This window comes from Paroedura picta, chromosome 16, assembly GCF_049243985.1.
Source record: "Paroedura picta isolate Pp20150507F chromosome 16, Ppicta_v3.0, whole genome shotgun sequence".
NCBI lineage: Eukaryota > Metazoa > Chordata > Lepidosauria > Squamata > Gekkonidae > Paroedura > Paroedura picta.
The window spans coordinates 11,271,007-11,297,014 of record NC_135384.1 but is presented as its reverse complement, the minus strand read 5'-3'; the positions used below and the strand labels follow the sequence as shown (position 1 = coordinate 11,297,014).

Sequence of the window (26,008 nt, the reverse complement as noted above, 5' to 3'; positions counted from 1 at the left end):
CTCCAGCTGTAATTCTGTGGCCTAACCGATGATTCAAAGCAAAGCTAGAATGGTAGCCACACAGACTAGTTTGTGTGTTTTGAACAAGATTAATATAGATCACAAGCGCCTAGAGTAGAAAATATACATACATTTGAAGCTGCAGTCACACTTCCTCAAATCTTTTAAGACAATGTGTCCTAACTGAAACTTTTAATATTATTAATATATTCAAAAGAGATAGTTGTCATTGCAGGCAGTATCTCAATCTGGTGGATATTTCAAGTCCAGTATAGGGTCATTGCCGTAAAGTCAGTTTTGTGATGAGCAAGTAGAACATGGAGACCAATGAGTCTGGAGTCGTATACAAATTGCAAAGGTATATTTATTTACAAGTTAATTTCAAAGAACAGTTCTGTAACAGGTGTCCTGGTAGTGAACGAAGAAACCTGAGTGAGCTAGATAAATTTAAGCGACTTATGGCTTCAAGGAGGGGTTTGAACTTGAATTTTCCTTAATGCTGTTGGGTATCAATAGGCTTTTACTGATTAGCCATGAGGCTGGGTCCTCTTTCACACAGGGGATTCCACCCACCCCAGCCTGCCCCTTTCCAAAGAGTCAAACTAGGTGGTACAAGGTCTGCTCATTACCAAAGACAGGTCTAACAACAAAGTACTCTGTTCTCTCTCAGAGGTAGAGATAAACCACCTTCCCATGCTACCAGGCAAAGCTACCCTTCTAACTGTCTGTTCTTTGGCTGAGTCAGACCTGGACCATCACTGCCCTATCCCTGAGGCAATACAGAACTCTCTCCATGAAGCAAACCAAACATTCTCCTCCTATGCTTCCCTCCAGCCTCCATCCCACGTTTGAAAGCCGATTGGATGCCGGAGCAGCACTCCCATTGGCTCAACCGAGTGGCTGTTTTCCCCTTTCGGGAGCAGGACAGTTTTCTGTCCGTCACAATATGCTCTTCGTATGCTCTTAATAGAGACGCAGTTTCAAATTTTAATATGTAGCACAATACAGATATGAGGGCTTGGGGGGGGGGAACAGATTTGCAATCCTTATTTCTGTTCATGCAGGAACCAGAATAGCAGCTGCCTGCGGTTACCAGCCACCAAGTTACCTCCTTCCCTTCATCCCAATTACATACACCCCTCTGGTGAAAAATGCACAACACACCCATATGCAACAGCTAAACGTTTTAACACAGCTCGCAAGCACTCTTTCCCCCTTTCTTTTACACTCCTTGTCCAATCCAGGAAATTCTCGTCAAACTTGCTTCCTTTGTTTCTTTGAGAGCTTCTTAAAAGGAGCTCTGATGTGAATGATGTCTAGCGATTTGTCTTGGCGGATTTCAGGAGCTTCCCCAAAACTTACAAAGGGGTACAGTCTCTCCGTTGACTGAATGGGAACAGATTTTATAAGGAACATCGCGTTGGCGTTATAAAATGTAACGCTTTTCACTTCTTGATCCAGGAATATGCCAATACGTGAATAGGGGACGTTTCTCTTTTCGATTTTAATTTGATGAGAGAATAAATCTCCCCCAAGACTTTTTAGCGCCCAGCTCTCTTCCCCCAGGGGCTTCTCAAACTTCTCCATTTTAGCTTTGACCCTTTGAGCCTCAGTCAGCACCCCTAACTCCCAGCCCATCAAGCCCTCTACTTTCACCTCCCATTAATGTTTCCCAAAGGCATAAGCTTCCTTCGCCACCACGGCGGGAGTCGCAGAAGGAGCAACTTTGGGCCCAGTCCCCTGAGGCTTAAAGAAGGCTCTTTTTTGATCCTCGCTGATGGCAAGCCCAGGATGTTTAAAATCTGGATCCAAAGTGACAGCGGCTATAGAGAAGAGGGGGGAGGGGGAAATGATTATCGTTCATCATCACCACCGACAGCAGCAACAACAAAAACAAGCCACAGCTCGTATTTTCTCTCTCAAAGTATGCCTTCGGGTGCATCAGGAGTTTATCGCCGTGATGTTTTCATATAAAAAGATACCTTGTCAGAAGGGTATCTGAGGCCCTGTAGGTCAGCCGTCAGAGAGGCCAAAGCTCAGAGAGAGCTGAGGTTGGCTAGCGAGGTTTACAACAATGAGAAAAGCGTCTTCAACGATGTGAAGAGCAAACACAGGGTTAAAGAGGCCATAGGCCTCTGGCTAGGTGAAAAGGGAGACATTCTGACAGACTGAGAGAATGTAGATAAGCTCAATGGCTTTTTATCCTCAGAGATCTGGGCCCATTCCGCACACCTAGGATAATGCACTTTCAATGTGCTTTGGCAGCTGGATTTTCCTGTGCAGAACAGGAAAATCTACTTCTAAAGTTCATTGAAAGTGCATTATCTATTGTGTGCAGAATAGGCCCAGGCTTATCTAGAGATGGTAGTAGGTAAGGCACGGTGTCTGGGAGGAGGTCAGAGGGCTGTTCTTGTTCGCAATAATTTATAATTATAGACAGAAAGATATTGGATGGATATTAGGAGGAAAATGTACACTAAGAGTAGCTCTGCAGCTGCCCAGGGAGATGGTGAACTTCCCCTCACTGACAGCCTTCATGCAGTGGCTGGATGAACACTTGACATGGATGCTTTAGGCTGATCCTGCATTGAGGAGGGAATTGGACTAGATAGCCTGCATGGCCCCTTCCAGCTCTATGATTCTATGAACAAAGGAAGAACAGATTCACCATTCTTAAACTACCTTTCTGCTGGAAGAAATGTGTCACTTCACTCTCATTTGTCTCTCAGCAAGTAAAATGTCACTGAATTACGAAATCTTGAATGAGGTCATGCAAACGTGACCTCAGCTTCAACTATACAGCACAACCTTATATAGCTTTCTTACCTGCATAACTCCGAGCTCTTCTGAAATCTCCAAAAAGAAAGAAAACATTCAGAGAATGTGAAACAGGAAATGCTGGACAACCCAGAAATGGGCTGTTTAAACTTAGTATTAAATATACACTTTTCCCCCAAAAGAGAAAAATTTAATCAAAAGCACTGTGACTTACCAAGTTCAATGTTGTGTCTATCTAAAATAGAAAGCATTCCAATTACTGATAACATTTGCAAGATACAGGAACGTTTCTGTGGAGAATAATGCTCTTATGGTACTACAAGTGGGAACCCACCAGAACTTGAGGGAAGCATCTTACTTTACCCTGCCCCACAATTCCCTGAAAGCTCCATAGTCTCTCCCCTTTCCTGTTTCCTTGTCTCCTTCTAGAGCTGCCAACCTGGAGATCTCTTGGAATCACAATAGATCTCTCAACTTCAAAGACCAGTTCCACTTAGGATTGCCAGCTCCAAGGTGAGAAATTCCTGGAAGTTTGGGAGGGCGAGGTACAGGGAGGGTGGTGTCTTCAGTAAGGTATAATGGCACAGAGTCCATCTTCCAAACCAGAATGCGTTTTGTTCATTCAAAGCTCCAGTCACTGGATTTAAGTATCAACAAATTTGGCCAACTTTGCAATTAGAATATAAGCTAACACATAGCACACCCGCTAATCCAGGTCCATTTCCCATCCATCAAACCCAGATAGAAGCTCTTACCAAAACGAGCTTGTAATTCAGCAATGCCTGCAAAAGAACAACTCCAATCAGTACAAAGGAAAGTTCTTAGAAAAAGACTTAAGGTGCAAAGAATTCACTTAATAGAAAATCAGCTGACAAGTTCAGCATGTACTACAGCTCACCCCATGGAAGAGCAGTTATCACATTACCGAATCAAGTGAATAAAGCAAGGGTGGTCAGCCAGCGTTTGCTGTCAGTGGCTCATGGGAATTGTAGTCCATAAACATCTGGAGGACCACAGGTTGACTACCCTTGCTTTAAAGTATATTATGTGATAATATAACTCACAAAAATGAACTGAAAAGTATTCTGACTACATGAGAGCAAATTCTGCTGAATTCTGCTACAAACAAAATGTGGTAATGAATCTGAGGTTCTGCCTATAACAATACTGGGCCAGACACTGCTACAAACTTCCCAGAATCTGATATTTTTCTGATACTTCTGTCATTCAGTGTTCATTAGAGACAGTCCGCATTGGCATGGCTCACTAGCATCATCCTAGTGCTCCAACTTTTAATCTGCATTAAATAATTTTGCTACACTAGTATTAGAGGCATCTGTGTATGTTGTGTTGCATTGCAAGAAGTGTCATGTCTCCACTTCCCACCAAATTCCAGTAACTTCCAGGGCACAGCAAATCCCCCCAGAATCGAAAAGAGATTGCAGAAGGAGATCTGCTATAGTACCACCTGAACAGAATCCTCATCCACAAGGAAGAATCAGAGGACCATTCATTGCACTACATTTCTGAAAACTGTAATGACTCCACCTTTACATTACACCCTACATTTTTCAAGGATTAATGGATGAAGACTAAATATTCGGAAGATCTGCCATCCATGGAATGTTGCCATCACATTCCCCATAATGCCTTGTCCACTCTAACCAAAAACATTTCCCCAAGGTCTTTTTGCTGTGACTTGGCTTCTGAACATATCAGTTTATCTGGAAAATGTCAGATTTCCAAACTGATATACTTAGCTCAAGACCCCTTAAATATAGTTTAAGCAGAATGGGGAACAACTCAGTTGCAAAGGTCTGGTGCAACTGAAAGAAAAATGATTGCTCTCATGATTTTGCACTTTCTTGAAACTGGCAAACAAGAACAGCGAAAGAAATCCTCATGTTCAACAGCTCAATTCAAACTGTTTCAGTTTCTTAAAAGTAATTTAAAAAACCCTATCTTTATTGTATTTCGGTCACTTTGTGAGGGGGGGCTTCTTTTTGCTTACTTGAGTGCCAATGTAGCCCAAATAGCAGGTATATTTTAGTTTAAAAAAAAATACTTACCAGCATTCCTTGTACATATTTGTGCTTCTACAATTATACAGAAAAAAAGCATTATTCATCAAAGTTCTGACCATTTCTTCCCATACACATATGAAAATCTCCAAGATGGGCTCTACAACCTAGGTTTAAGTAAAATTGTGGCAACATCTAGTAAATTTCACTGGGATTATTACTTTTCAGTGCATTCAAGTTAGCTTTACTCTGCCTTTGCACTCTTTCCAAGAACTTAAGGTAGCTTGCATATTATTTTTGTAACAGATGCAAATATCCATGTCATGTGAGCAGTGCAAGAGACTAGTTAAGAGCTCATGACTTCAGGTACAGCCATTTCCATTTCTTGAGTCTGTGAGTTCCACACTTATGCATTTACAGAGCTAGCATTAAGAGTGAGCAGGTCTTTTTCACAACCATATTTCTGCTTTTCTTTTCCAATATATGTCAGCATATCTTTTCTGCCCTAATTTTCTGTCCTCTAGGACGGTAGTCCCGAACCTTTTTATCAGGGGGGACCGGCGACACTTGACAATTTTACTGAGGCTGGGGGGTGGTAGTCTTTTGCCGAGGAATGGCGCCACTGCCACCTGAGCCCCTGCTCCACTGACTTTCCCGCTAGCAGCCCCGACTTCCCGCTGGAGGGTGCTGCAAGCAGAAGCTGCACAGTGCCACACTGAGGGGGAGCCCCAGCCATGGCGGCTGCTGGAGAGCACCAAAGGTGAGCTGGTGGCAGAGTGGCAGGGCAGCCCCCGAGGAAGCAGACAGGGAGGAGGATGAGGAGGAGCCGTGGCCCAGTACTGACTGATCCACCAACCAATACCGGTCCCCGGACTGGGGGTTGGGGACCACTGCTCTAGGACACACATAACTAGTAACATAACTGATGTCTTTCAGCCACTATATTATCCTGCCACATCCCCTCTTAAATCTTCCCAACTTGACAATATTCTCGCGGAATGCCTTGACCCAATCACAGATCATCTCACTTTGTGCCATTTATATCTGAACAAATCATCACAGCAATTATAAACCAACATTAATAAAGATAAAGTTCATCTTTTAAAACCAATTTTCATTTTCAAACCCTTGCAGATATAAAAAGAATTTTTTTTTTACTTTACCTATTGCCGTTTTTAGATCTTCTTGCTCTGAAAACATTGATAGCAAACTGGTATTAGACTGAGTTACATGCCACCAAATTATTTCTATAGTAGGCCACTCCCAGCTCAAACATTTTCATAAATCTGGTGGTTCAAACAGTATCTTTCATGGAAGTTATTAGAGCAGTATCCCATGCACCAATTATTTATTAAAACATTGTATCCTATACAAGAGCCTCTTGTGGCGCAGAGTGGTAAGGCAGCCGTCTGAAAGCTTTGCCCATGAGGCTGGGAGTTCAATCCCAGCAGCCGGCTCAAGGTTGACTCAGCCTTCCATCCTTCCGAGGTCGGTAAAATGAGGACCCAGCTTGCTGCTGGGGGGTAAACGGTAATGACTGGGGAAGGCACTGGCAAACCACCCCGTATTGAGTCTGCCATGAAAACACTAGAGGGTGTCACCCCAAGGGTCAGACATGACTCTGTGCTTGCACAGGGGATACCTTTACCTTTATCTTTATCCTATACAATGGGAGGGGAGATACCTTTACCTGCTCCAGAAGATCAAAGGGAAAAGACTGTTCTTGTAGAAGCCAAAGCAAGCAAGAACTGCTGAGGTGCAAGTATTCAGTCTGGGAGAGAAGTCCCTCAGGTATTGTGGAGCCCAGGTTATGAAGGGCTCCAACTTAAGAGCAAGCACATTGAAAAGGACCCAAAAATATACAGGCTACCCAGGGTCAGTTTTTCCTATAGGTTAACTAGGCTTCAGCCTAGGGCCTCAAGGTCAAGAGGGGCCTATATTCCACATTTTTTATAAAGGTTAGTACCAATCACAACATGTTTCATTTAACATATTGATATAAAGGTAAAGGTATCCCCTGTGCAAGCACCAGGTCATGTCTGACCCTTGGGGTGACGCCCTCTAGCGTTTTCATGGGAGACTCAATACGGGGTGGTTTGCCAGTGCCTTTCCCAGTCATTACCATTTACCCCCCAGCAGCAAGCTGGGTACTCATTTTACCGACCTCGGAAGGATGGAAGGCTGAGTCAACCTTGAGCTGGCTGCTGGGATTGAACTCCCAGCCTCATGGGCAGACAGCTTCAGACAGCATTTCTGCTGCCTTACCACTCTGTGCCACAAGAGGCTCTTAACATAGTGATATATATCACAGTAATGATGTATTTTATTATCTCTCATGTAATTTACAAACTTAAAAATGGGAGGTGAAGGGGCCACATAAGTGGAATAGCCTAGGGCTTCTTTTCATGTAAATCCAGCCTCGAGGCTACCCATGAAGACGGTCTAATGCATGGATTAATACACTGTGACTAATGAGATTCCATTCAAGATGTGTTAGATAAACAAATCAGCCTCTCCTGGGATCCCAGGGGAAGTAAGTTACTTCCTGTTTCTTTCAACTTAGTAACAGTTTCTCTCCCACTTTTCTGGAGAAATAATTCAAAAGACGTGAAGACAGGCATGCGTGCAGATACATTAAACACTTGAATATGTACATATTTTAAGCATCTTTACCAGATGTCATTGCATTCTTCTTCTTTTCTGCAAAAGAAAAAATGCATTCCCACATTATTTATCTATTGACTTAGTTTGTTTAGACTGGAATTGTGTTTTGCTTCAAATGTACTGTATCGAGTACAGCAGTCCTAAATGCAAACCCCCTTCCCCACCAGGGATGGTGGACAAGTTGCTCCCTGGGCTAGATGCTAAAAATTAAAGCTGTAAAGCAGACAGAAGTCAGGCATGTTCAACTGAAACTCAATGAAACATTTAAACAATCATTTAGGTGGAGGAAATTGTTCCAGAACATATGAGAAACCCACAGAAAATGTAAAGGTTATGGCATGTGTTCAGATATTTAATCACTTCTAAGCTACAGGTTCTAAAACCTTCTCCTTATACCTCTAGTATTAGCATTATAACAAATCATCTTTTCTTTAAAAAAATATTTTGATGTATGAAATGTCATTAATTACTCACCAAATCGAGATACATTTTGATAAGTCCCTGAAATAAAATATAATTAATTATCAGAGGATTCATGGCTCAAACTGGAATTGGACATGTAGCCTGATCCTATAGAACATGTAGCCTGATCCTATAGAACATGTAGCCTGATCCTATAGATTGTAGAAGCCTCTCTTGACTGTTGCCAACATGCCTCCATTTTGGTTCATTCTCCCCTCCCCCTACTTCCCTTAGAGCTCGGAGTACTTTTTCTCCCCTCTGTCTTTATAGCACTTGCTGGACCTCATGGAAACAAAAGACAACAGAGTCCTCAGAGTAATCAGGATCACATTCAAGTCAATCATATTTGCTCTGGTTGCCTCAGTGAGAAACCTTGCCTTCCCTAGTATCCAGTCATTTATTAAGGCATCTTGTGGCCCATAAATGTGTCCTTAGCTATAAAGCTACTATGTAACCAAGCACCAGAGAAAGAAATCCATGCCCCTGAATTAGCAATCCCTAAAAGAAAGGCTTTTCTAGTTTGCAATCATATTTACCATGCTGGCTATCACTGTTGTTTCTGACATGCCTAGTGTATCTTGTTGGGATGCAAGCCTCCAGGTGGAACCTGAGGATCCCCTGAGATGACAGATCATCTCCAGATTACACAGATCAGTTCCCCTGTAGACAGTGGATCCTTTGGAGAGTGAAATCTGTGGCATAGTGTCTCATTGAGGTCCCTGTCCTCAGGTCCTCAAGCTCAAACAGCCAAATCTCCAAGAGTTTCCCAATCTGGATCTTGAAACTCCACTCCCTGAGCCTTTGCCAGAGGCTAGGGTGGACCTAATATCCCTAGTTACTTGGGGAAAGGGTCCTATTTATGTAAATTCAAGAATACATAGTAAATCTCAAGATGACCAGGCTGTCATAAGCAGTCTATGCAGCACATCAGCGCACAGCAGTTGAACTGGAATGTATTCCTTCTCTACTTCTAAATATAACACTTTTCAACATAGACTTTCAAAACTGAAGGCTTCAGCAACTTTCTTACTTTGCCCAATTTTTTTAATGAATACTTACTTATCAGTTTGTAAACTGCAAAAAATATAATGCCCAGGATGAGCAATAAAAATATTACAAAGGGAGGGAGCCAGGCAGAAGTAGTAGGATAAAAAGCATCTGAAAGACACATTAAAATCTTGGTTACACTTTTGTATTTTTGGTTCTTGGTGAGAAGATACATTTAGCTTGACTGTGGAACAAACTGTATGTGTCATCGTTTACTATTAAGTGATCTGCCCTGTTCTTACTCACCAGAGATCAAGATTCTGGATTCAGCCTCCAGTTGCAAGACAGTGCTGATGATTTTGCAAGAGATCTCATTGTCAGCTCCTGGATCTATTGTTATGGAACTGGAGATGCTGAAGGTCCCGGCTGGCATCTCCCTGTTCACGGTGACTGACTTCTCAGTCCGATTTTTCCCTTTGCCGTCCAGCCAAAGAGTCTGAGGATTTGGATACCAGCCCTTGGAATTACAGGTCAGGCCAATTCCATGGCCTTCATAAAGCTCCAAAGAAATGGAAGGCTCCTCTCCTTTTGCTGCACAAAAAGAACAAGAGATTAATCGATCTAGAGCAGGGGTGGCCAAACTGTGGCTCTATTCAGGTCTTAAAATCTTGGTGGTTGCAGACAGGTTTGTCACACCTGGAGCCTGAAGGGTTGGTGAGGGGGCGTTAAACAGTACCAGGGCCTGTTCTGCACACAATAGATAATGTACTTTCAATGCGCTTTAGAAGTAGATTTTCTTGTTCTGCACAGAAAAATCCAGCTGCCAAGGCACATTGAAAGAGCATTATCCTATGTGTGCAGAATGGGCCCAGGACAAGGACAGCCACTAAAAGCAGGTTGTCCTACTTCCCTTTAATAAGGAGAGTCAGGAACCTGAGCCTTTTCTGCCCCAGAGGCCCTAATTTGTTACTGTCCTAAAGCTGATTCTCTTAACATAATAAACCATCCCCTTACCCATCACATTCAGCTCAACGACTGCCTGGTCATACCAGTCTTCAAGGTAGACCATGCAAGTGTATTGTCCTTGGTCAGAGAGCCGGCTGTTTTTCAGATGCAAGGACATATTCCCTTGACTAAGCTCAGAGTGGAAGAGCTCTGTTCGACCGTAGTATCTATTGTCTTGCATTTCCTCCTTCTTTCTTCCATCATAGGACTTCACCACAATTTTTTCTGAGGAATTGTCGAAGGTCCAGTAAACAGTGAAGCTGATGCTGTCAGGTACACTGGAAGTGGTTAGCTGGCATGGCAGGATTATGTCTTCTCCAAGAAATCCAGTGACCAGGTGTGGGGGTAGAATGATTCTGAACTGACCTGCAGAGAGCAACAAAACAAACATCAATCTAAGGTACGTTCCTGAGGAGTTAGCTTTTTCTCTAGCCCATTGGCCATATCCAACTATGCTTCCCACTAAGTGTTAAAAAGTAGAGGGCATAGTTTAAATTTGCCAATACTGGATTCAAGTTTCTACTTGTAGTCTGCCATTATCTCAATATAGATGAAGGGGTGATATACATTTTGGCATGGAGAAATTCCCAACCCACTATGTTGTGCCTCTGGAGATGTCAGCCACAGTTACTGGTGAAATGCCAGGGACTACAACTTGATAATCCAGCCTTATATCATCCAGCCCACACAGCCCAGAAAACCCAAAGCAACCAAACAGATGCTCTAAAGCTGGATTATAAAATGTATAGCTGGGAGCTTCTTTGATTGCCTGGAATCCCATTGTAAGGCCATGCGGCTATATGCAAGGTGGCAGATGCCACTTCAGAAAAAGTCTTTTTTTTCCTCACAGGGACTCAATTGGGGCATACTGCATAGGATCCATAATGCTGATCTTAAAGTTTTGTTGGAATAGACAATATATGTGGTGTACAAGATTCAAAAGAATGTGAGGAATGTCATACAGGAGACATCAGAGGAGATGTATATTTATCATAGCTAGAATAAGAGCTTCCTGATGTCTTTTTTCCAATAATTTCATCCAGTGTGCTGATTGGTTCATTTGGAGATTTCCTGCTCCTTTGAGCACACTTCCTCTCTGCTTGCCTCCTGAACAGACTGAATGAATATCAGAACAGTTAGCTAGATCTCTGTTTCCTTTCTTTTTATACAAACTTGTTTCTCTTCTTAATAAAATGATTATTCTGTTAAGCATCCCAGTGCAAATTCAAATTCTGCCAATGGGTTTTAAGATAACCGGAATCCGTTCAGAGCTTTAAAAATGCAAGAAGAATGCAAACCCATTTAAAACAGGGTGACACCTGTACAGCATAATTATAAACCCACCAATACCTCACAATTACTGGATTGAACTTTAGTTCATTGGACCTCATGTATCCCATGACTCCCCTACAATCTGGTTAGAATACCCGTTGTCTCACCCAACTCTCCTGAAAAGGAGAACAAGAATTGAGTTTCAACATCCTAAAGACACAAGTAGTGTTAAACAAAAGAAATTCCTCATCCAAATTGCTCCATTTCACGGACTGCCTGTACAGAAGTGGTTTACCTGAATACACTCCATGGAAGGTCTGCAGAACCATCAAGAGGCATAAGGCAGTTGATAAGGAACACATGGATCAGAAGAAGAGAAGGACTGTGATGTACTAGAAGACTCTCCCAGTATATTGCAAAACAGGAGCCACTGTGAATATACAAAAACACGTGTCTTTTATCATACTGGTGAAATGATTACTGAATTCAATAGGGAATTCAATTAATCTCGTCCTCAATATTCCCCATAAGCATTCAGAACAATGCAAGGCATGTCCCTGCTCTAAAAAGCCATCTGTCCTCTATGCCAGCTTTTCTCAACTTTTTGCCATTGAGAAACCCCCTGAAACATTCTTCAGGCTTCAAGAAACCCCAGAAGTGTCACAATATGGTTGGGAAGCAGAGCTGTGTGCATGCCCACCCAGGGCCCCTCCCCTTTTCACCCCCTCTAGGCCCATCACTGGTCATCGGGGGGTCAACATGATCATATATGGGCATATCACCCGATGAGCATTTAAGAAATTTAAAAAATACATAAAACATGTATACATGAAACATTTGGGAAACCCTTCCAGGGCCATCAAGAAACCTCAGGTTTCATGAAATCCTGGCTGAGAAAGCCTGCTGTATGCTGATTAAAACAAAATCCCCATCTCCCAACTGCTTTTTCTCAACCCTCCACCCTCTGGAAGATCTCCTTTCTCTCAAACAATTTCCCTGCCTTCCTTTCAGTCTCACCTCAGATCACACTACAGTCAAAACAACCAAATTAAGGGTATATTATATTTGTATGATTGTTTGCTGCTTCAATTTGCAAGTATATACTTGCGCATAATGGGATCAAATCTACAAAAAAATAGATTGCCAGCACAAATGCAACAGTCACTCAAAATATAGCCAAAGGCCACAGGGACTAAATAGATTCAGGCAGGTAGCTGCGTTGGTCTGAAGCAGCAGGATAAATCTGAGTTCACGGGCATCTTTAAAACTAACAAAGTTTTATTCAACGTGCCATGGGACTCAAACAATGGGCAAAATAATTCACCATACAAGGCGTATTTTCATGTAACTGTTAAAATAGCTGTACATGATGTCCTTTCTTCGAGCTAATGACCGAAACAAACTGACAATGAAAATTAGAAATATATTCACTTAAAAAGACTTTAATATATTTGTGCCATTTTGATTTCATATGAAACAAACTGAAAGCAAACTGAGGTGTGCTGGGGATGAATATAATTTGCTCTTATCAAGTGGGAATGGCAACAAACAACCATTTTGAGTCTGCTCCAAATCTGTGCTGTAGCATTCAGTAACAAAGCTTATCCTTTTAGGAAGGATCTTTGCAGAAAGGAATGCATTTCTTTCCCAACAATTTATTAACCTTTCCTAAGACCACAAATGAAATCTAGTACTGGAGCATGTTTGTTCTTAAGGTTTATACACTTCGTTAGAATCATTCAGTTTCCAAAAAGGAAAGGGGGAACCTCCATTAAGCAAAACCCTGATTCTACATTAAAAGTATTCTCCAGGTGACGGAAAATCACCTTAAGTCCTATTAAAATATAACTTCTTACCTGGCCAATATATTCTGTTACACCCTTTTGCGGCTTCTCTTCGCTCGGCTTCTGGCTTCTGGTGGACTTTAGACCTATTACTACTGCTTGTTCTTTCACTTTCTCCTTTCTGCATTTAAACAAGTAGGAGTTAACAATATGCATCTCATATCCCTTATTATAACATGTGCCATACCAACTTAAAAAATATATATTTGTTTTTTATATATTTAGTAGGATTAACAGGATAGGTGTGGCCACCAAGAAAACGACCAGCAACTGAAAATAATTGGATGTTCTTGGGGATTTCATTACAGAGCTTGTGTCCATCAGCATGATTTTCATGTAAGCAAACTTGTCAAGATCTCCAAAATCCTGGTGGAGACTGCAGTTCTGGAATTGCAACTGGTCTTCATACTACAGGAGAAAGTGGCGTCACTATCCAGCTGAGGACGTCTCTAAATGCCCTTCCCAAATGTCTAAGATACTGCTATGGTTTTTTGGCAGTGTTAGATCTAAACCTTCTTTAGGTATTAAAGCTTTATTAGATTTTTTCCCCAAGATTCCAGTATAGAATTTATAGTCATTTTTGACAGATGTAAAATTTTATCCACAAAACATCTGTACTGTAAACACAATCATCCATCCAGTTCAGAAACCTTCCCTGGTTTTTTTTAAATATTTATTTTCTAGTTTTTATCAACTCAGATATTGAAATTTTCATAATACTATTGCTGGTACACTTTAGCAAGCTATGGCTGGACCAGGGAGTTCATGCAGGCATGTTTGCATGGCAGAGATAGACCATGCTTGATCTACTGAAATGTTAACTCCCAGCAAGAAGATTCTGGCTGTTGCACAGAAACCTAATTAATTGTATGAGGGATTGACTTCTCTTACTCTGGAATGCCTAGAAAAAGGAATCTGGCAGTTTGCTAATCCTCTCAGATAACCTGCATCCCTAAATCAGTACCTGGAACCATCCCCAGCCATTTTCCCATCTACATGCACTGGATCATCAACCTAATTTTAGTAAGGTGGCCCTGCCACACCCAAACACCTATTCAAGTACAAATGCTAATCCTGCCGCTGCCTGGGAAGACCCTTTCTTAATTAACTTATTCCAGAATTTTCCAACGTTAAGCAATGTTAAGCACTGAATATCTGGTGTGGAAGATCTGAGGCTGATGGAATGAGACAATTTATGAGGATACAGATGAAAGGTTGGAATAACTGATAAGAATAGAGACTCTTTTTACCACCATCTGTAGGTCTATGGTTATTTTAATGTGAGTTGTATGGGAACTGTAGGTTTTAACATTGTATGGGGTTTTATGGGGTATATTTTAATGGGTTTTTGTAAGATGCCTCTAGAGAGGCAGGATATAAATCACATTATAAATAAATAAATTCATTAACTAAATAAATGTGTCACATACTTGCTAAAACAATTAGTTGGTCTCTGTTTCTCTAGTTTATACCAGTAATTAGTTCAAACACATTGTTTTAGGGGCTAACCACCCAAACTTGACCTTAGGGTACATTTTTTGGTATTTAAATACCACACTGAACCCAGTTCTGGTTCCAGTATGTTTATCTGCTTCTTTCTTCACAGACATCTGCACATTATAAGATAATTATAAATCTTCTCAGATACAAAATTTCAATCTTCTTTCACACAATCTCAGCTCTTTTCTTTTTTCTTGTATGCTTGTTTAGTTTAAATGATACAAAAGTGTGTTAGGGACTTTTGTTTCTCAATAAAAATCCCTTTTGTTTAATTGCTAAGTTTGTCTCTGACAAGGATACTCCCCCTTTATACAGAGGTGGAAGAATCTCACTTGTTACCTTTCTTGCTCAGCAAGTCTTCTAGAAATGCTAATTCACCGTCATATGTTCAGGAGACAATTCTTTTAGGTAACAGGTTAGCAGTGGCTCATACAATCAGCACCTGGCATTTATGAGTAATGTGAGTTGATGCACTCAGACATAAGAGTGCAGACATAAGGGAAATTCCTACAGGAAACTTGTGGCAGATGCTTATGTGTGTTAAGAGAGTGAGAATTCATGTATGCATGAATTCATGAGGGTTTTAGGTAACACTACCACTTGCAATAAAATTGAACTTAACTCCATATAGCTGGATTCTTTGCTTCATAATGTTAATTCTCCTCCAAACTCTCAACTCTAGGAATGAATTACTAGTTTAAGGAATGGAGATATTTTTGGTAGACCTGGAAATAAGGACCGGCCACTGACTCTAATCATTAATCTGTCAAACTATTTCCTCATGTAACTGTTGTCGTCAAATACAGCTTTGCAAACAACAGTCTGGTGACTCTGTTCAGCATTGAAGCTGCCTATCTGACACCCAGGAGGTCTCCTTTTCTCAGGTCTCCTCATTTTGAATTCTATGGTACTCGTTTCCTTACATACACCAAGACAGTGCAAAATATGAGTGATACTTAAAGAATATAGAATAGGGGAACTTGGAGAAAGCCTCAGTGGTTGGTCACACTGAAAAGAAGGAGGTTAAGGTGGAACAGTCTAAAAATAAGATGCTGCTATAATAGAGTGAAAACACCTCACAGGATTGCATGAAGGATCTGTACAGCCTGAGCTCCTCACCAAACTCATGTCCAGGTTTTCTTTTCACAATGTGAACTTATGGAACAAGGTCTACAAGAACATTGAAGGCGTCTGGAAGGAAAGGTACCTTCAAGGAGTCTCTTGACATAAATGTGATTGATTGTCAACAATGCAGAGAATGGCTCACTCAAAGAAAATATTGTAAAAAGTGTTCATCTTTGCCTCCTAGTATATAGTAATTTGTGTGAGCGACGGGGGAAGAGTGTGTGTGTGTGTGAGAGAGAGAGAGAGAGAGAGAGAGAGAGAGAGAGAGAGAGAGAGAGAGAGAGAGAGAGAGAGAGAGAGAGAGAGAGAGAGACCAAGTATGTATTGAGGAGATAAGCATACATACTTCAAAAGTCTTGATAATTTCCGGCTGTTCTGTGAGTGAAGTGAAGGGGACAAAGAGGCCATCAAGGATGAACAGAGAAGCTGCTTTTGCAGGAGATCAGACTGACATACTAACTCCAGAACCAGGATGCACCTGTTATGGTTTCTTGGTGAGTTCGGGGTAAAAGTGAGAAGATTTTGTGGAGATGCCCCGTGCTTTAGGAACAAATGGGAAAGGACGGTCCTCCTTCCTTGTAGAACTTTGCTGGGAGAAAGTCTATTTCTGTTTGTGGAATTCCGGCTACATGTTTTCAATATACGATTAGAATTGAGAGACCAATATATGATTTCAGTTAAGCCTTTCTGAATATTTTCAGAAAGTTGTTCCCTGTTATTTCAATGAATAATGATGTGAATTTATAGAACAGTCAAAATGAATGATGTATGCTTCTGAGGACTTTCCCCCCTTGCCTCTGTACCCCTTCGACTACACGAGAGGATCTCCTATTATATAGTACAGTCATTTGGTTTGGTCTCAAAAGGATTAAGGAACAATAATCGAGGCTTAAGGGCTTATGGATAACCTTTCAAGAGGACTGGCTTTGCATTTCCTATTTAAAACATGGCCTTGAATCATGCAAGATGTTTGCTGTTACAGGTGCTCACTTTGCAGCTCTCACGTGCTTGGGCAAAGGTGTTCAGGACACACATTTAGGAGACTGCAGCGATAAAGGTGAGTCGGAGAGCACTATGGCCGTGGTGATAATGATGATGATGCTAGCCATTCAGTCATGGTGGTCCTGCAGCTCAGCTGTCGACAGGTCTTTCGATCTTGCACCACGTCTGTTAATGGTATAATGTTCTAGCCGGTGTCCATTTTCATCGTTCATTTTGATGGTGTTTAGCCACCACGTTCTTTGTCGGCCCGGTTTCCTTTTTCCACTGACCCATCCTAGCTTCATTGCTTTCTCTAGTGAGTTGAATGGCCAAAGTCAGTGAGCCGGAGTTTCATGATTTTGCCTTCCAGTGGTAGATCATACTTTATGAAATTCCAGTATTTTCTTGTTTGTGACTTTTGCTGCCCATGGAATCTGCGGAAGCCTTCTCCAGAACGAGATGGCTGTGGGGATTGTCAGCTCCTGCATACTGCTCAATGGTTTAGAATGTTATTAACTGTTTTTAATGAACTAATAGAGAGATGGGAAGAGAAAGCCTGTTCCAGTATTTTTGTTTGAAGGTACAAATGCCTCACAGTAGATCTGTCTAACAAGCTTTTTGTTCCCTTCTAAGCACAGCAAATGTTCCTTCTTGCTCAATTTTTATGTCTTTCCTTTCTTGTCCCAGGGGAACTTCCTGCCCCTGAGATATTACTGAGTGCATCTGAAGCTGAAGAGGGAGACTGGGTCTCAGTGCAATGCGTACGTCCATCAGACATTTCTGTGACCATGTATTTTTTCTGTAAAGATGGAGAAGCCAAGTCAGCCCACAAAGCATTGCCCCATAAAGCAGAGCATACATGGACTTTCCAAACCTCAAATCAGAGTGCTGGCCAATATTCTTGTGGGTATAAAGTCAAGGACAACAAAAACCAAGAGGAGAAGTCTGCTCTCAGTGCTCCTTCGAAACTGTCTGTGCTACCAGGTAAGGCTGTAGGCTGTCGTAGTGTTTTGTGCAGGAAAAGAGAAATCTGTTTGGTGTAGCCTTTTGGAGACTTTTTTTCTGACATACATGTTATGCACTATCTATGCAGAATAAGACAATAGCTGAGAGTGGTGGTCCAAGACCTTATATATCTTAAAAGGTGGGCTCCAAAAAGAAACACTATCAAAGTATTTGTTGGGGCTACAACAAGCAGATTTCCCTTGACCACCCAGCTAAACTTCAGAATTGGTTTTAGATAGGAGTGCACTGTATAATAATATTGACCATTGAGGAAGACCCATGAGGGTCGAAACACATTAGGTCTGTTCAGGTGCAGTTAGATCTGTATAGTTTTGACTTTGTTACTAACATTATATTGGTGCACTTTAATAAATATTCGTTATAATATTTATATCTTTTTATAGCTCAGCTTTTGAGTTCCCGACTTTGTTACGGTTGGGTTTCCATTCCCCTTTTTGGTTTTGCATTGTGCCATGAACTGCTTCTAACAAGCAAAGGAGAGCCCAAGTGTGCTATGGGATTTTGCCATGGGAAGGGGAAGGGCTCCTGACTCCCCTCCACCCCAAGCTGTTTTGGGAAAACTGTTGCTGTGTGTTGGGTGGGTGGGGATATTTCACTTAGTTTGTTGTTGCGTGTGAAGCATTTCCGCACACGCTCACCCCTTGGCTATTCGTGACCCACTTGTGAACAAGATTGTGAACAATTCTCCACGCTTATTCCCAATGTAGGTAATCGTGCTGAATCTGATGGGAACAGCAGTGACAAGGGTGAGTAAAAGCATTCAGCTGTCGGCAGCAACAATTCTGGAGGGACCATTTCATAATACCTGCTGCATTCGTTCTCCTAAAATGCAAATAATTATCCGGGGGTTTGTAAGCAAATATAAAGGTCACATAAATATGCAACCGGTTTTATTTTGGCTTAGGTAAGCTTAAGGTAATCATTATTCAGCCACTGGTTGTTCCTATCATTACTGTATATATAATATTCTAGATGTATGGTATAAATCAAGAGCCTCTTGTGGCGCAGAGTGTTAAGGCAGCAGAAATGCAGTCTGAAAGCTCTGCCCCTGAGGCTGGGAGTTCGATCCCAGCAGCCGGCTCAAGGTTGACTCAGCCTTCCATCCTTCCGAGGTTGGTAAAATGAGTACCCAGCTTGCTGGGGGGTAAACGGTAATGACTGGGGAAGGCACTGGCAAACCACCCCGTATTGAGTCTGCCATGAAAACGCTAGAGGGCGTCACCCCAAGGGTCAGACATGACTCGGTGCTTGCACAGGGGATACCTTTACCTTTACTTTTATGGTATAAATCAGATGACTAATGTAATCCGTGTAGAACACCATCCCAGTGTCCAACATACTACAATACCCACCGCCACACACACCCCTGCATGGCGGAACCTAACTGCCACAGCCGTGTTTCCCGGGGGGGGGGACTCTTTTTCAGTGGAACACCCTGTGTCCAGATGATCTGGCACTGAAATGTGCCCCCCATAGGGACTCCGTACACTGCAGAGGCTTCCACTTTGCAGCACTGTACTGGTGGTAGCCCAGAATGGTTTCACTGGCGTGGAATCACCCACTGACAACTTTCCAGTTCTATGGCAGAAATCAAGAGCCAGTTTGGTGTAGTGGTTAGGAGTGCTGACTTCTAATCTGGCATGCCGGGTTCGATTCTGCACTCCCCCACATGCAGCCAGCTGGGTGACCTTGGGCTAACCATGGCACTGATAAAACTGTTGTGACTGAGCAGTGATATCAGGGCTCTCTCAGCCTCACCCACCTCACAGGGAGTCTGTTGTGGGGAGAGGAAAGGGATGGTGACTGTAAGCCGCTTTGAGCCTCCTTCAGGCAGAGAAAAGCAGCATATAAGAACCAACTCTTCTTCTTCTTCAACTAGAAACCTTTGCATCTTTCTTATTCTAATTCTCATTTATCTTCTTTTTACAGTTCTTAAACTGATTCTTCCAGTTGTATGTTTTGGCATTCTCATCCTGGCTGCCTTGGTGTATTTCTCAGTAAAGAAAGGTAAGTCATATTGACATGAAAACAAAGCCATTCTAACCTGCCACTTGAAAGCTTTTAACATTCTAGTCTAAATCACCAGAAACTTGTGAAGTAGGAAAATATAAACAATTCAATTATGTTATGGGACTATTAGAAGGCCGTAAGCCAGTATCCCACCCCCAAGACTTATAAAGCATGTCCAAATTTATCTCTCTTGGAACCTTCTGTTAAAAGATTTATTCTCCAAAATTCCACCCTTATTGTAGGCCTCTTTCCACTTGTGTACTCCCATGCATCTCATAGAATGTACAATAAGGGCTACAATTAAGGTGCTTAAGCCTGTAGATAAGACACCACAATAAGCCAGTTTTAAAACTATGCAGGATGTAGGACAAGGATTTGCTACCAGCAGAAGCTAAACAGTTTGGGAGCAGGGCTGGGTACAGTGTTACCCTGGGAACAGGTGTGTATGTGGCCATTCTCACATGGCCCCTCAGTTCTGGGAGTTGCGGGACCTGAGTATTGGCATACTCAGACTGCAGATTAATGTGACATTTTCTCCATAAAAGAGTTAGAGAAATGTTCTTAAAAGGCTGGCTTTTGTTAGGTATCTCCCAATGAGAGATTTGACTCTTTGAAGGCTTATTCCCCCTCCCTCCCCCCCCAAAAAAATCTTGTTGTTACTGGATTCAAATCTAGCGGTTCTACTGCAGATCAACATGGCTCCCCTCTGAAACTATTTTGTTAACAAAGCCTTGGTGGGCTGAAGGCAAGACATAAGAGGAATTCAAATGACAGCTGGCAATAAAATACTTAACAAATCGGAATAATAAATATTTCAAAGATCTGCTTTTCCCAACCAAGATGCTTGATTATGTCTCACTTATTGCTAATCGTTGAGAGAATTATGGGCATTTGCCTGTTTCTGAAAGATAATTCAAGGAGTAAAAGGTAAAGTGATGCACCTTCACTAGTTTTGGGTTTTGTTTTGTTTTTTAGTTGCCTCTCAGAGACATTCAAGGTAGGAAAAACCCTTGTGCACTTCTTTCTTTGTGATTCTAACGTTTTGCTATGAGCTTTGATTTGCTTATTATCTTATCTGACCAGTAATTTAATCCTTGCTGCATTTTAGTTAGAGTTATGGCATTCTTGTGGAATTCTTAGATTGTTTACCGTGTTAGAATCTTATCTTCTCTGTTTATTGTTATTTTTGTTATTATTAAAATCTACGTTTGAATCCTCACTCTGCCGTGGAAGCCTACTGGGTGAACTTGGGCTAGTCACATGCTGTCAGTCTGACTTACCTCAAAGAGTTGTAAGGATGACATGGAGGAGAAGTGAATAGTGTAAGATGCTTTGGGCCCCATTGGAAGAAAGGGAAGCTATAGGGGTGTGTGATTCAGCTGTAACCAAGCCCCAAAACACCCAGAAAATAACTTATTGGTATTTTCTGGTTATTTTTAAGCCGAATGCAGATCAGAGAATCGAACCAGCTACTAATATAGTTGATCCGAATTTTTAAGCTTTTTTGGGGGGGTATATTCGGCTGTACTGAATAGCTGCTGGTGGAGAGGCTTAAAGGGCTACAAAATTAACGTTCCTTCCTTTTGCTCTGGTTTCTGGGCCAGCAACAGGGAGAGAAAAGAGGCATATCTGCAGCCCAATGGCAAAAGCACTTCAGGGGGATCTGTAGTGCCTTACAGCCAATCCTTACATTGCTTTTGCAAATGGCGTTGCATTGCAGGGTTACTACCTTGTTTTCCTTCCCTACCTACTTCGAGGGACTAGGGGGGGGGGGGGAAGGAGCAGTGACAATTTGGCAAATAGGATTTCAGGTTAGGGGGAACACTGATATTTAGCCAATCACAGAAGGTTGTTTTGTTTGTTTGTTTGTTTGTTTGTTTGTTTGTTTTAAAATTCTTCTGGGCATGGGCAGAGCATAAAAGCAGAACCCTTCCCATTTCTACTCCAGAGACTGACCATAGTGCTGTTTTGACACTGACCCAGTAGCACTGGTTCTGCTGCTAGCCTTGCAAAAATGCTTCCCACTCCACTTTCTACTGCAGAGATTCTCTTGGACAATCTGCTGGTCTTGTATTACCTTGCTATCTTCCCCCCACTGGAAACAATGGAGGATGGGAGCACATTTTTGAGATGCCCATAGAAATGGATGCCTGGTCCAATCTTTTGGAAAGGTGGGTATTCAAGGAGAGGTTCCAGTAGCTATGCTACAAATTTGGTGCCTCTACCTTACCCCTCCCCGACCACTAAATATAACCCAGGATAGATTGCCTTTGACTTTAATAGCCCCCCCTCTTGTGGCGCAGAGTGGTAAGGCAGCCGTCTGAAAGCTTTGCCCATGAAGCTGGGAGTTCAATCCCAGCAGCCGGCTCAAGGTTGACTCAGCCTTCCATCCTTCCGATGTCGGTCAAATGAGTACCCAGCTTGCTGGGGGGTAAACGGTAATGACTGGGGAAGGCACTGGTAAACCACCCCGTATTGAGTCTGCCATGAAAACGCTGGAGGGCGTCACCCCAAGGGTCAGACATGACTCAGTGCTTGCACATGGGGATACCTTTACCTTTACCTTTAACGTATAATGGACTCCAAAAAATCAAGATTCCCAAATATTACTAAATTTTAAAAACAGCCCAGTATTGGGATTTAGGAATATTGGAAAATACTGGTGATTTTTGGGTCCGATATACCCAACTCAGGAGGGAAGCTATATTTTTTTTCTTACATACTTCAAGTGAGCTGTCAACTAAGTACATAAATAAATAAATGAGTAAAAACTTTATTTCATCAGCAGCTTTGTCTATGGAACTTGTTTTCCTGCCCCATGCGCAAAGATAAAAGCTCTATCTTATAACTCTTAGGGTGTTGGGTCAGATAAGAAACCAACAGGGTGGTGGCAGTCAGCAGAAAAATAGACTTTGGACTTTTGACCTACTAGCAATGGTCATGGTCATTAGAAGAGAGATATGCACAGTGTTTGGGCTCACTTTCTTTTTTTCCTTTTACAGGGTAGGTTGCTGCCCAAAACATTACAGACTAGTTACCACTCACAGCTCTGGGTCACTTGTGTTCCTGGCAGCTGTGCCTCACAGTAGATTCCCCGCTCCCTCACCTGCAGCCATCTGTGTGACCTTGAGCTCTCCACAGCCCTGAGAAAGCTGTTCTGACTGAGCTATCAGGGCTCTCTCACCCACCTCACAGGGTGTCTGTTGTGGGGAGAGGAAAGGGAAGGTGATTGGAAGCCCCTTTGAGATTCCTTTGGGTAGAGAAAAGCAGCATATATAAGAACCAACTCTTCTTCTTCTTCTTTCTTCTAAATTCTGAAAAAAAATCTACAACAAAAACAGTAAATATCCAACATCAAAAATACGCTTACCTTTTGTTTTCTCCAGAGAACAAGCTCCAGTTAAGGACAGAAGCAATTTGACCTCTGAAGAAAATGTTCACTGTAAGATATTATTCTTCTTTACTTGGAATGAGAGGAAATCAGCATTTGTACCACCAATTACAGGACAATAGCCTCTAACAAACTACCTAGCATCCTCATAGAATATTTTCTTCCTTGGCTTAAGTTGGGGTGTTTCTAGACTTCATATCTGTGCAGAAAAACCTTAAATAATATATATTTCTCCTGAACATCTGGGAACACTGCTGGATGGACATTGGTGAAAAGACTAGGATATTTCTCAGATGCGTTCTGTAACAACTGGCCAAAATTTTGCATTCTGATGTATCATTTTCTCTGGTATTCATCCATGAGAATATGTTTATGGATGACCAAAGTTAACTTATACCCTTATGACAACAGTGGGGATTGGCAGATCCATCTCTTTACCCAACTCATGGATATATCTTGCATGTATTAGGATGAAAAAGAAGAGATGAACATCTTGTTTGCACAGTATGCTAAGACAGGGACTGAGTGGATTCAAGCTGGCATGTGTTTGTTTGGTGTAGTGGTTAGGGGTGCGGACTTCTAATCTGGCATGCCAGGTTCGATTCTGCGCTCCCCCACATGCAACCAGCTGGGTGGCCTTGGGCTCGCCACGGCACTGATAAAACTGTTCTGACTGAGCAGTGATATCAGGGCTCTCTCAGCCTCACCCACCCCACAGGGTGTCTGTTGTGGGGAGAGCAATGGGAAGGCGACTATAAGCCGCTTTGAGCCTCCTTCGGGTAGGGAAAAGCGACATATAAGAACCAACTCTTCTTCTTCTTCTTCTTCTTCTTCTTCTTCTTCTTCTTCTTCTTCTTCTTCTTCTTCTTCTTCTTCTTGTGCTGAAGCAGTCAAGTGTCATGTTTTCCTTACACTCAGATTCATAGTCCACTCTAATTTTAAACCATCATAAAGATTCTAAAAGTGAGCTATCTAGGTTCCTGTTAAGGGTGACTTCCAGATGGTCTTTCATGAAGGTCTGATGACCAGGAATTGACTATTTTATGCATATAACATTACAGAGAGAGACTTTGAAAATTTACTAATTGTGAAACTATGTAACTTGCTCCTCAGATGCCAACCTTGTGGGGCTCCACCACACTAGGGTGAGTAACTATGGCAGCCATATTTTCCTTTTTGTATAATAACTTTTCCCCAAATTATTTTTGCAAATGATTCAAGGCCCACAGGTAACTAATATTCTGTCCTTTTAATTTCTAAGCCGCTGCCATTCCGGAATGCAGAAACAACATATGCAACCATAGTTCCACTGATGCAGCAGCCTGGATCCCACTATGACCCTGCCTCAGAGCCCTCTTGGACTGAAGAAGACCAGATGGGGCATCTAGGGATGCCAGAGTTAAATTTGGAGAGTAGTGTGTAAATCTTTCTACAAAAGAGTTTCCCATTTAACTGTTGTTGTTTTTTCATTTTAGTTAGGGCAGTTGCTGCAGCGTAGATGAGATGTTCTTGATTCTTTGTGTGTTTTGAGTTTGTAATCTCACTGATGTCTGTATTTACTTATAAAACAATGGAAATCTTATATGAACTATCATCAGTTCCATGATTTAGGTACTGAAATATTACACTCAAACAGAGAGACTGTCAGTGTGGACCAGATCAGCATTTTCAGAAACAGTATGGACTAAAGAACAGCATTTTTGGAAATGGCATCTCTCTTTCATCTGTGAAGAGGCCTATCCCCTATAGGCCTTATAGATAATTCAGGAGCAGTTGTGACAGCTCAAGGAAAATTCAAGTCCTGGCCAGAAATTCAAAATGAAGGATGTACCGTATCCTTCAGTTTCATGATTAAAGGAAGCAATGAATATAGGAGGTGGAGCCTTGAGAGAAAAGTCTGAGTTTGAGTTGATGATTATAAAGCAAAAAAGAAAAGATAATGTACTATATTGCTACTTAAATTTGAAACAGAAGAACACATGAAAAAAATACATGATCAAATGGATGCAGAATTTTAGAGAGCAAATACCTGTGGCACAGTGGGAACACTTGTGAGATAAACCAATGAAGTATACAGCCAATCAGACACTAAGAGAAATTGGTATACATCTTTTTTAGATGATACATTACAGTAAATGTGGGGTTCAGTTCGGAAGATCGGCTGTAATTGCAGAGTCTAAATATGCAGAAAAGCTGAGCACGCATAAGTTAAGAAAAAAAAATAGATTTGGATGGGGAGATCCACTGCAAAGGACAAGACTCCATCCCCTCTAGGTTTCTCATGATCAACAGCACCATGCCTGCCATGGATGTGATAACTCCTTGCTAGTCTCCCCTTCTCCCACACATGATATGGAGTCCACCAACTGCAATGCCTTGGTCACGCTCACTCTCCCAGGGGAGGACCCACCAACCATGGTCTGCTGTATGACCATCCCAGCCCATATGAACCTTCTTGAATGGACCAGCAGAGAAGATCAGTACAACAGAGTCTGAGGAGCAGTTCATCATAACACATGCATATGCCCACAGAGAGGACCCATTCCCAAGGCCACCTCACCTCCATCCTCATTTAGATAAATGGATGGGATCACAACATGCGGTATGCCCTTGGTACCGGGCTGCCCCTTTACTATTGTGAGGTTGTATGGGGTGCCCCAACCTGAAAGCACGGAAAGGTCATAATTGATGTGGGTAAAAGAGCAAGATGGCTGCCACAGGCGGATTGCTAGGACCAGCAAAAAGAGGTCAACGAAAATAGCTTCTCTGGCATACAGACTTGCAATGCTAGTGACTCCCCTAGCTCCTAGCTCTTCATCAAAGGCCTACTTTCAAACAGCAAGCAGTTTTCAGTCCTTGAACTCCAGTTACAATAAGTGGCAGAGTTGCCAACTGTGGGTTGGTAAATACCTGGTGATTTGGGGGGGGGAGTGGCGGTTGAA

General features: G+C 42.1%; 2 protein-coding genes across 3 annotated transcripts; one reads left to right on the top strand and one right to left on the bottom strand.

The window, feature by feature from the left end:
• Positions 1–346: 346 nt before the first annotated feature.
• Positions 347–13,148, bottom strand: LOC143826364 (butyrophilin subfamily 3 member A2-like). Of its 2 annotated transcripts, none has more exons than XM_077315140.1 (13): positions 13,046–13,148; positions 11,485–11,619; positions 9,927–10,283; positions 9,219–9,503; positions 8,985–9,083; positions 7,938–7,964; positions 7,473–7,499; positions 5,963–5,989; positions 4,848–4,874; positions 3,534–3,560; positions 2,993–3,013; positions 2,827–2,853; positions 347–1,823 (listed from the first exon to the last, which is right to left on the bottom strand). In XM_077315140.1, the coding sequence occupies exons 2-13, from the start codon at positions 11,549–11,551 to the stop codon at positions 1,663–1,665; spliced, it is 1,152 nt and encodes a 383-aa protein (XP_077171255.1). In that variant the 5' UTR covers positions 11,552–11,619; positions 13,046–13,148; the 3' UTR covers positions 347–1,662. The 2 variants fall into 2 exon arrangements, with proteins under 2 accessions (XP_077171255.1, XP_077171254.1); XM_077315139.1 differs by having other exon boundaries at positions 2,993–3,009.
• A 2,902-nt stretch (positions 13,149–16,050) lies between these two features.
• On the top strand, positions 16,051–25,973 carry LOC143826365 (uncharacterized). The gene is made up of 10 exons (XM_077315141.1): positions 16,051–16,152; positions 16,641–16,715; positions 17,327–17,623; positions 18,373–18,411; positions 19,595–19,672; positions 20,651–20,672; positions 21,718–21,846; positions 23,062–23,117; positions 24,180–24,211; positions 24,328–25,973. The coding sequence occupies exons 1-10, from the start codon at positions 16,131–16,133 to the stop codon at positions 24,487–24,489; spliced, it is 912 nt and encodes a 303-aa protein (XP_077171256.1). The 5' UTR covers positions 16,051–16,130; the 3' UTR covers positions 24,490–25,973.
• The last annotated feature ends 35 nt before the right edge of the window (positions 25,974–26,008 follow it).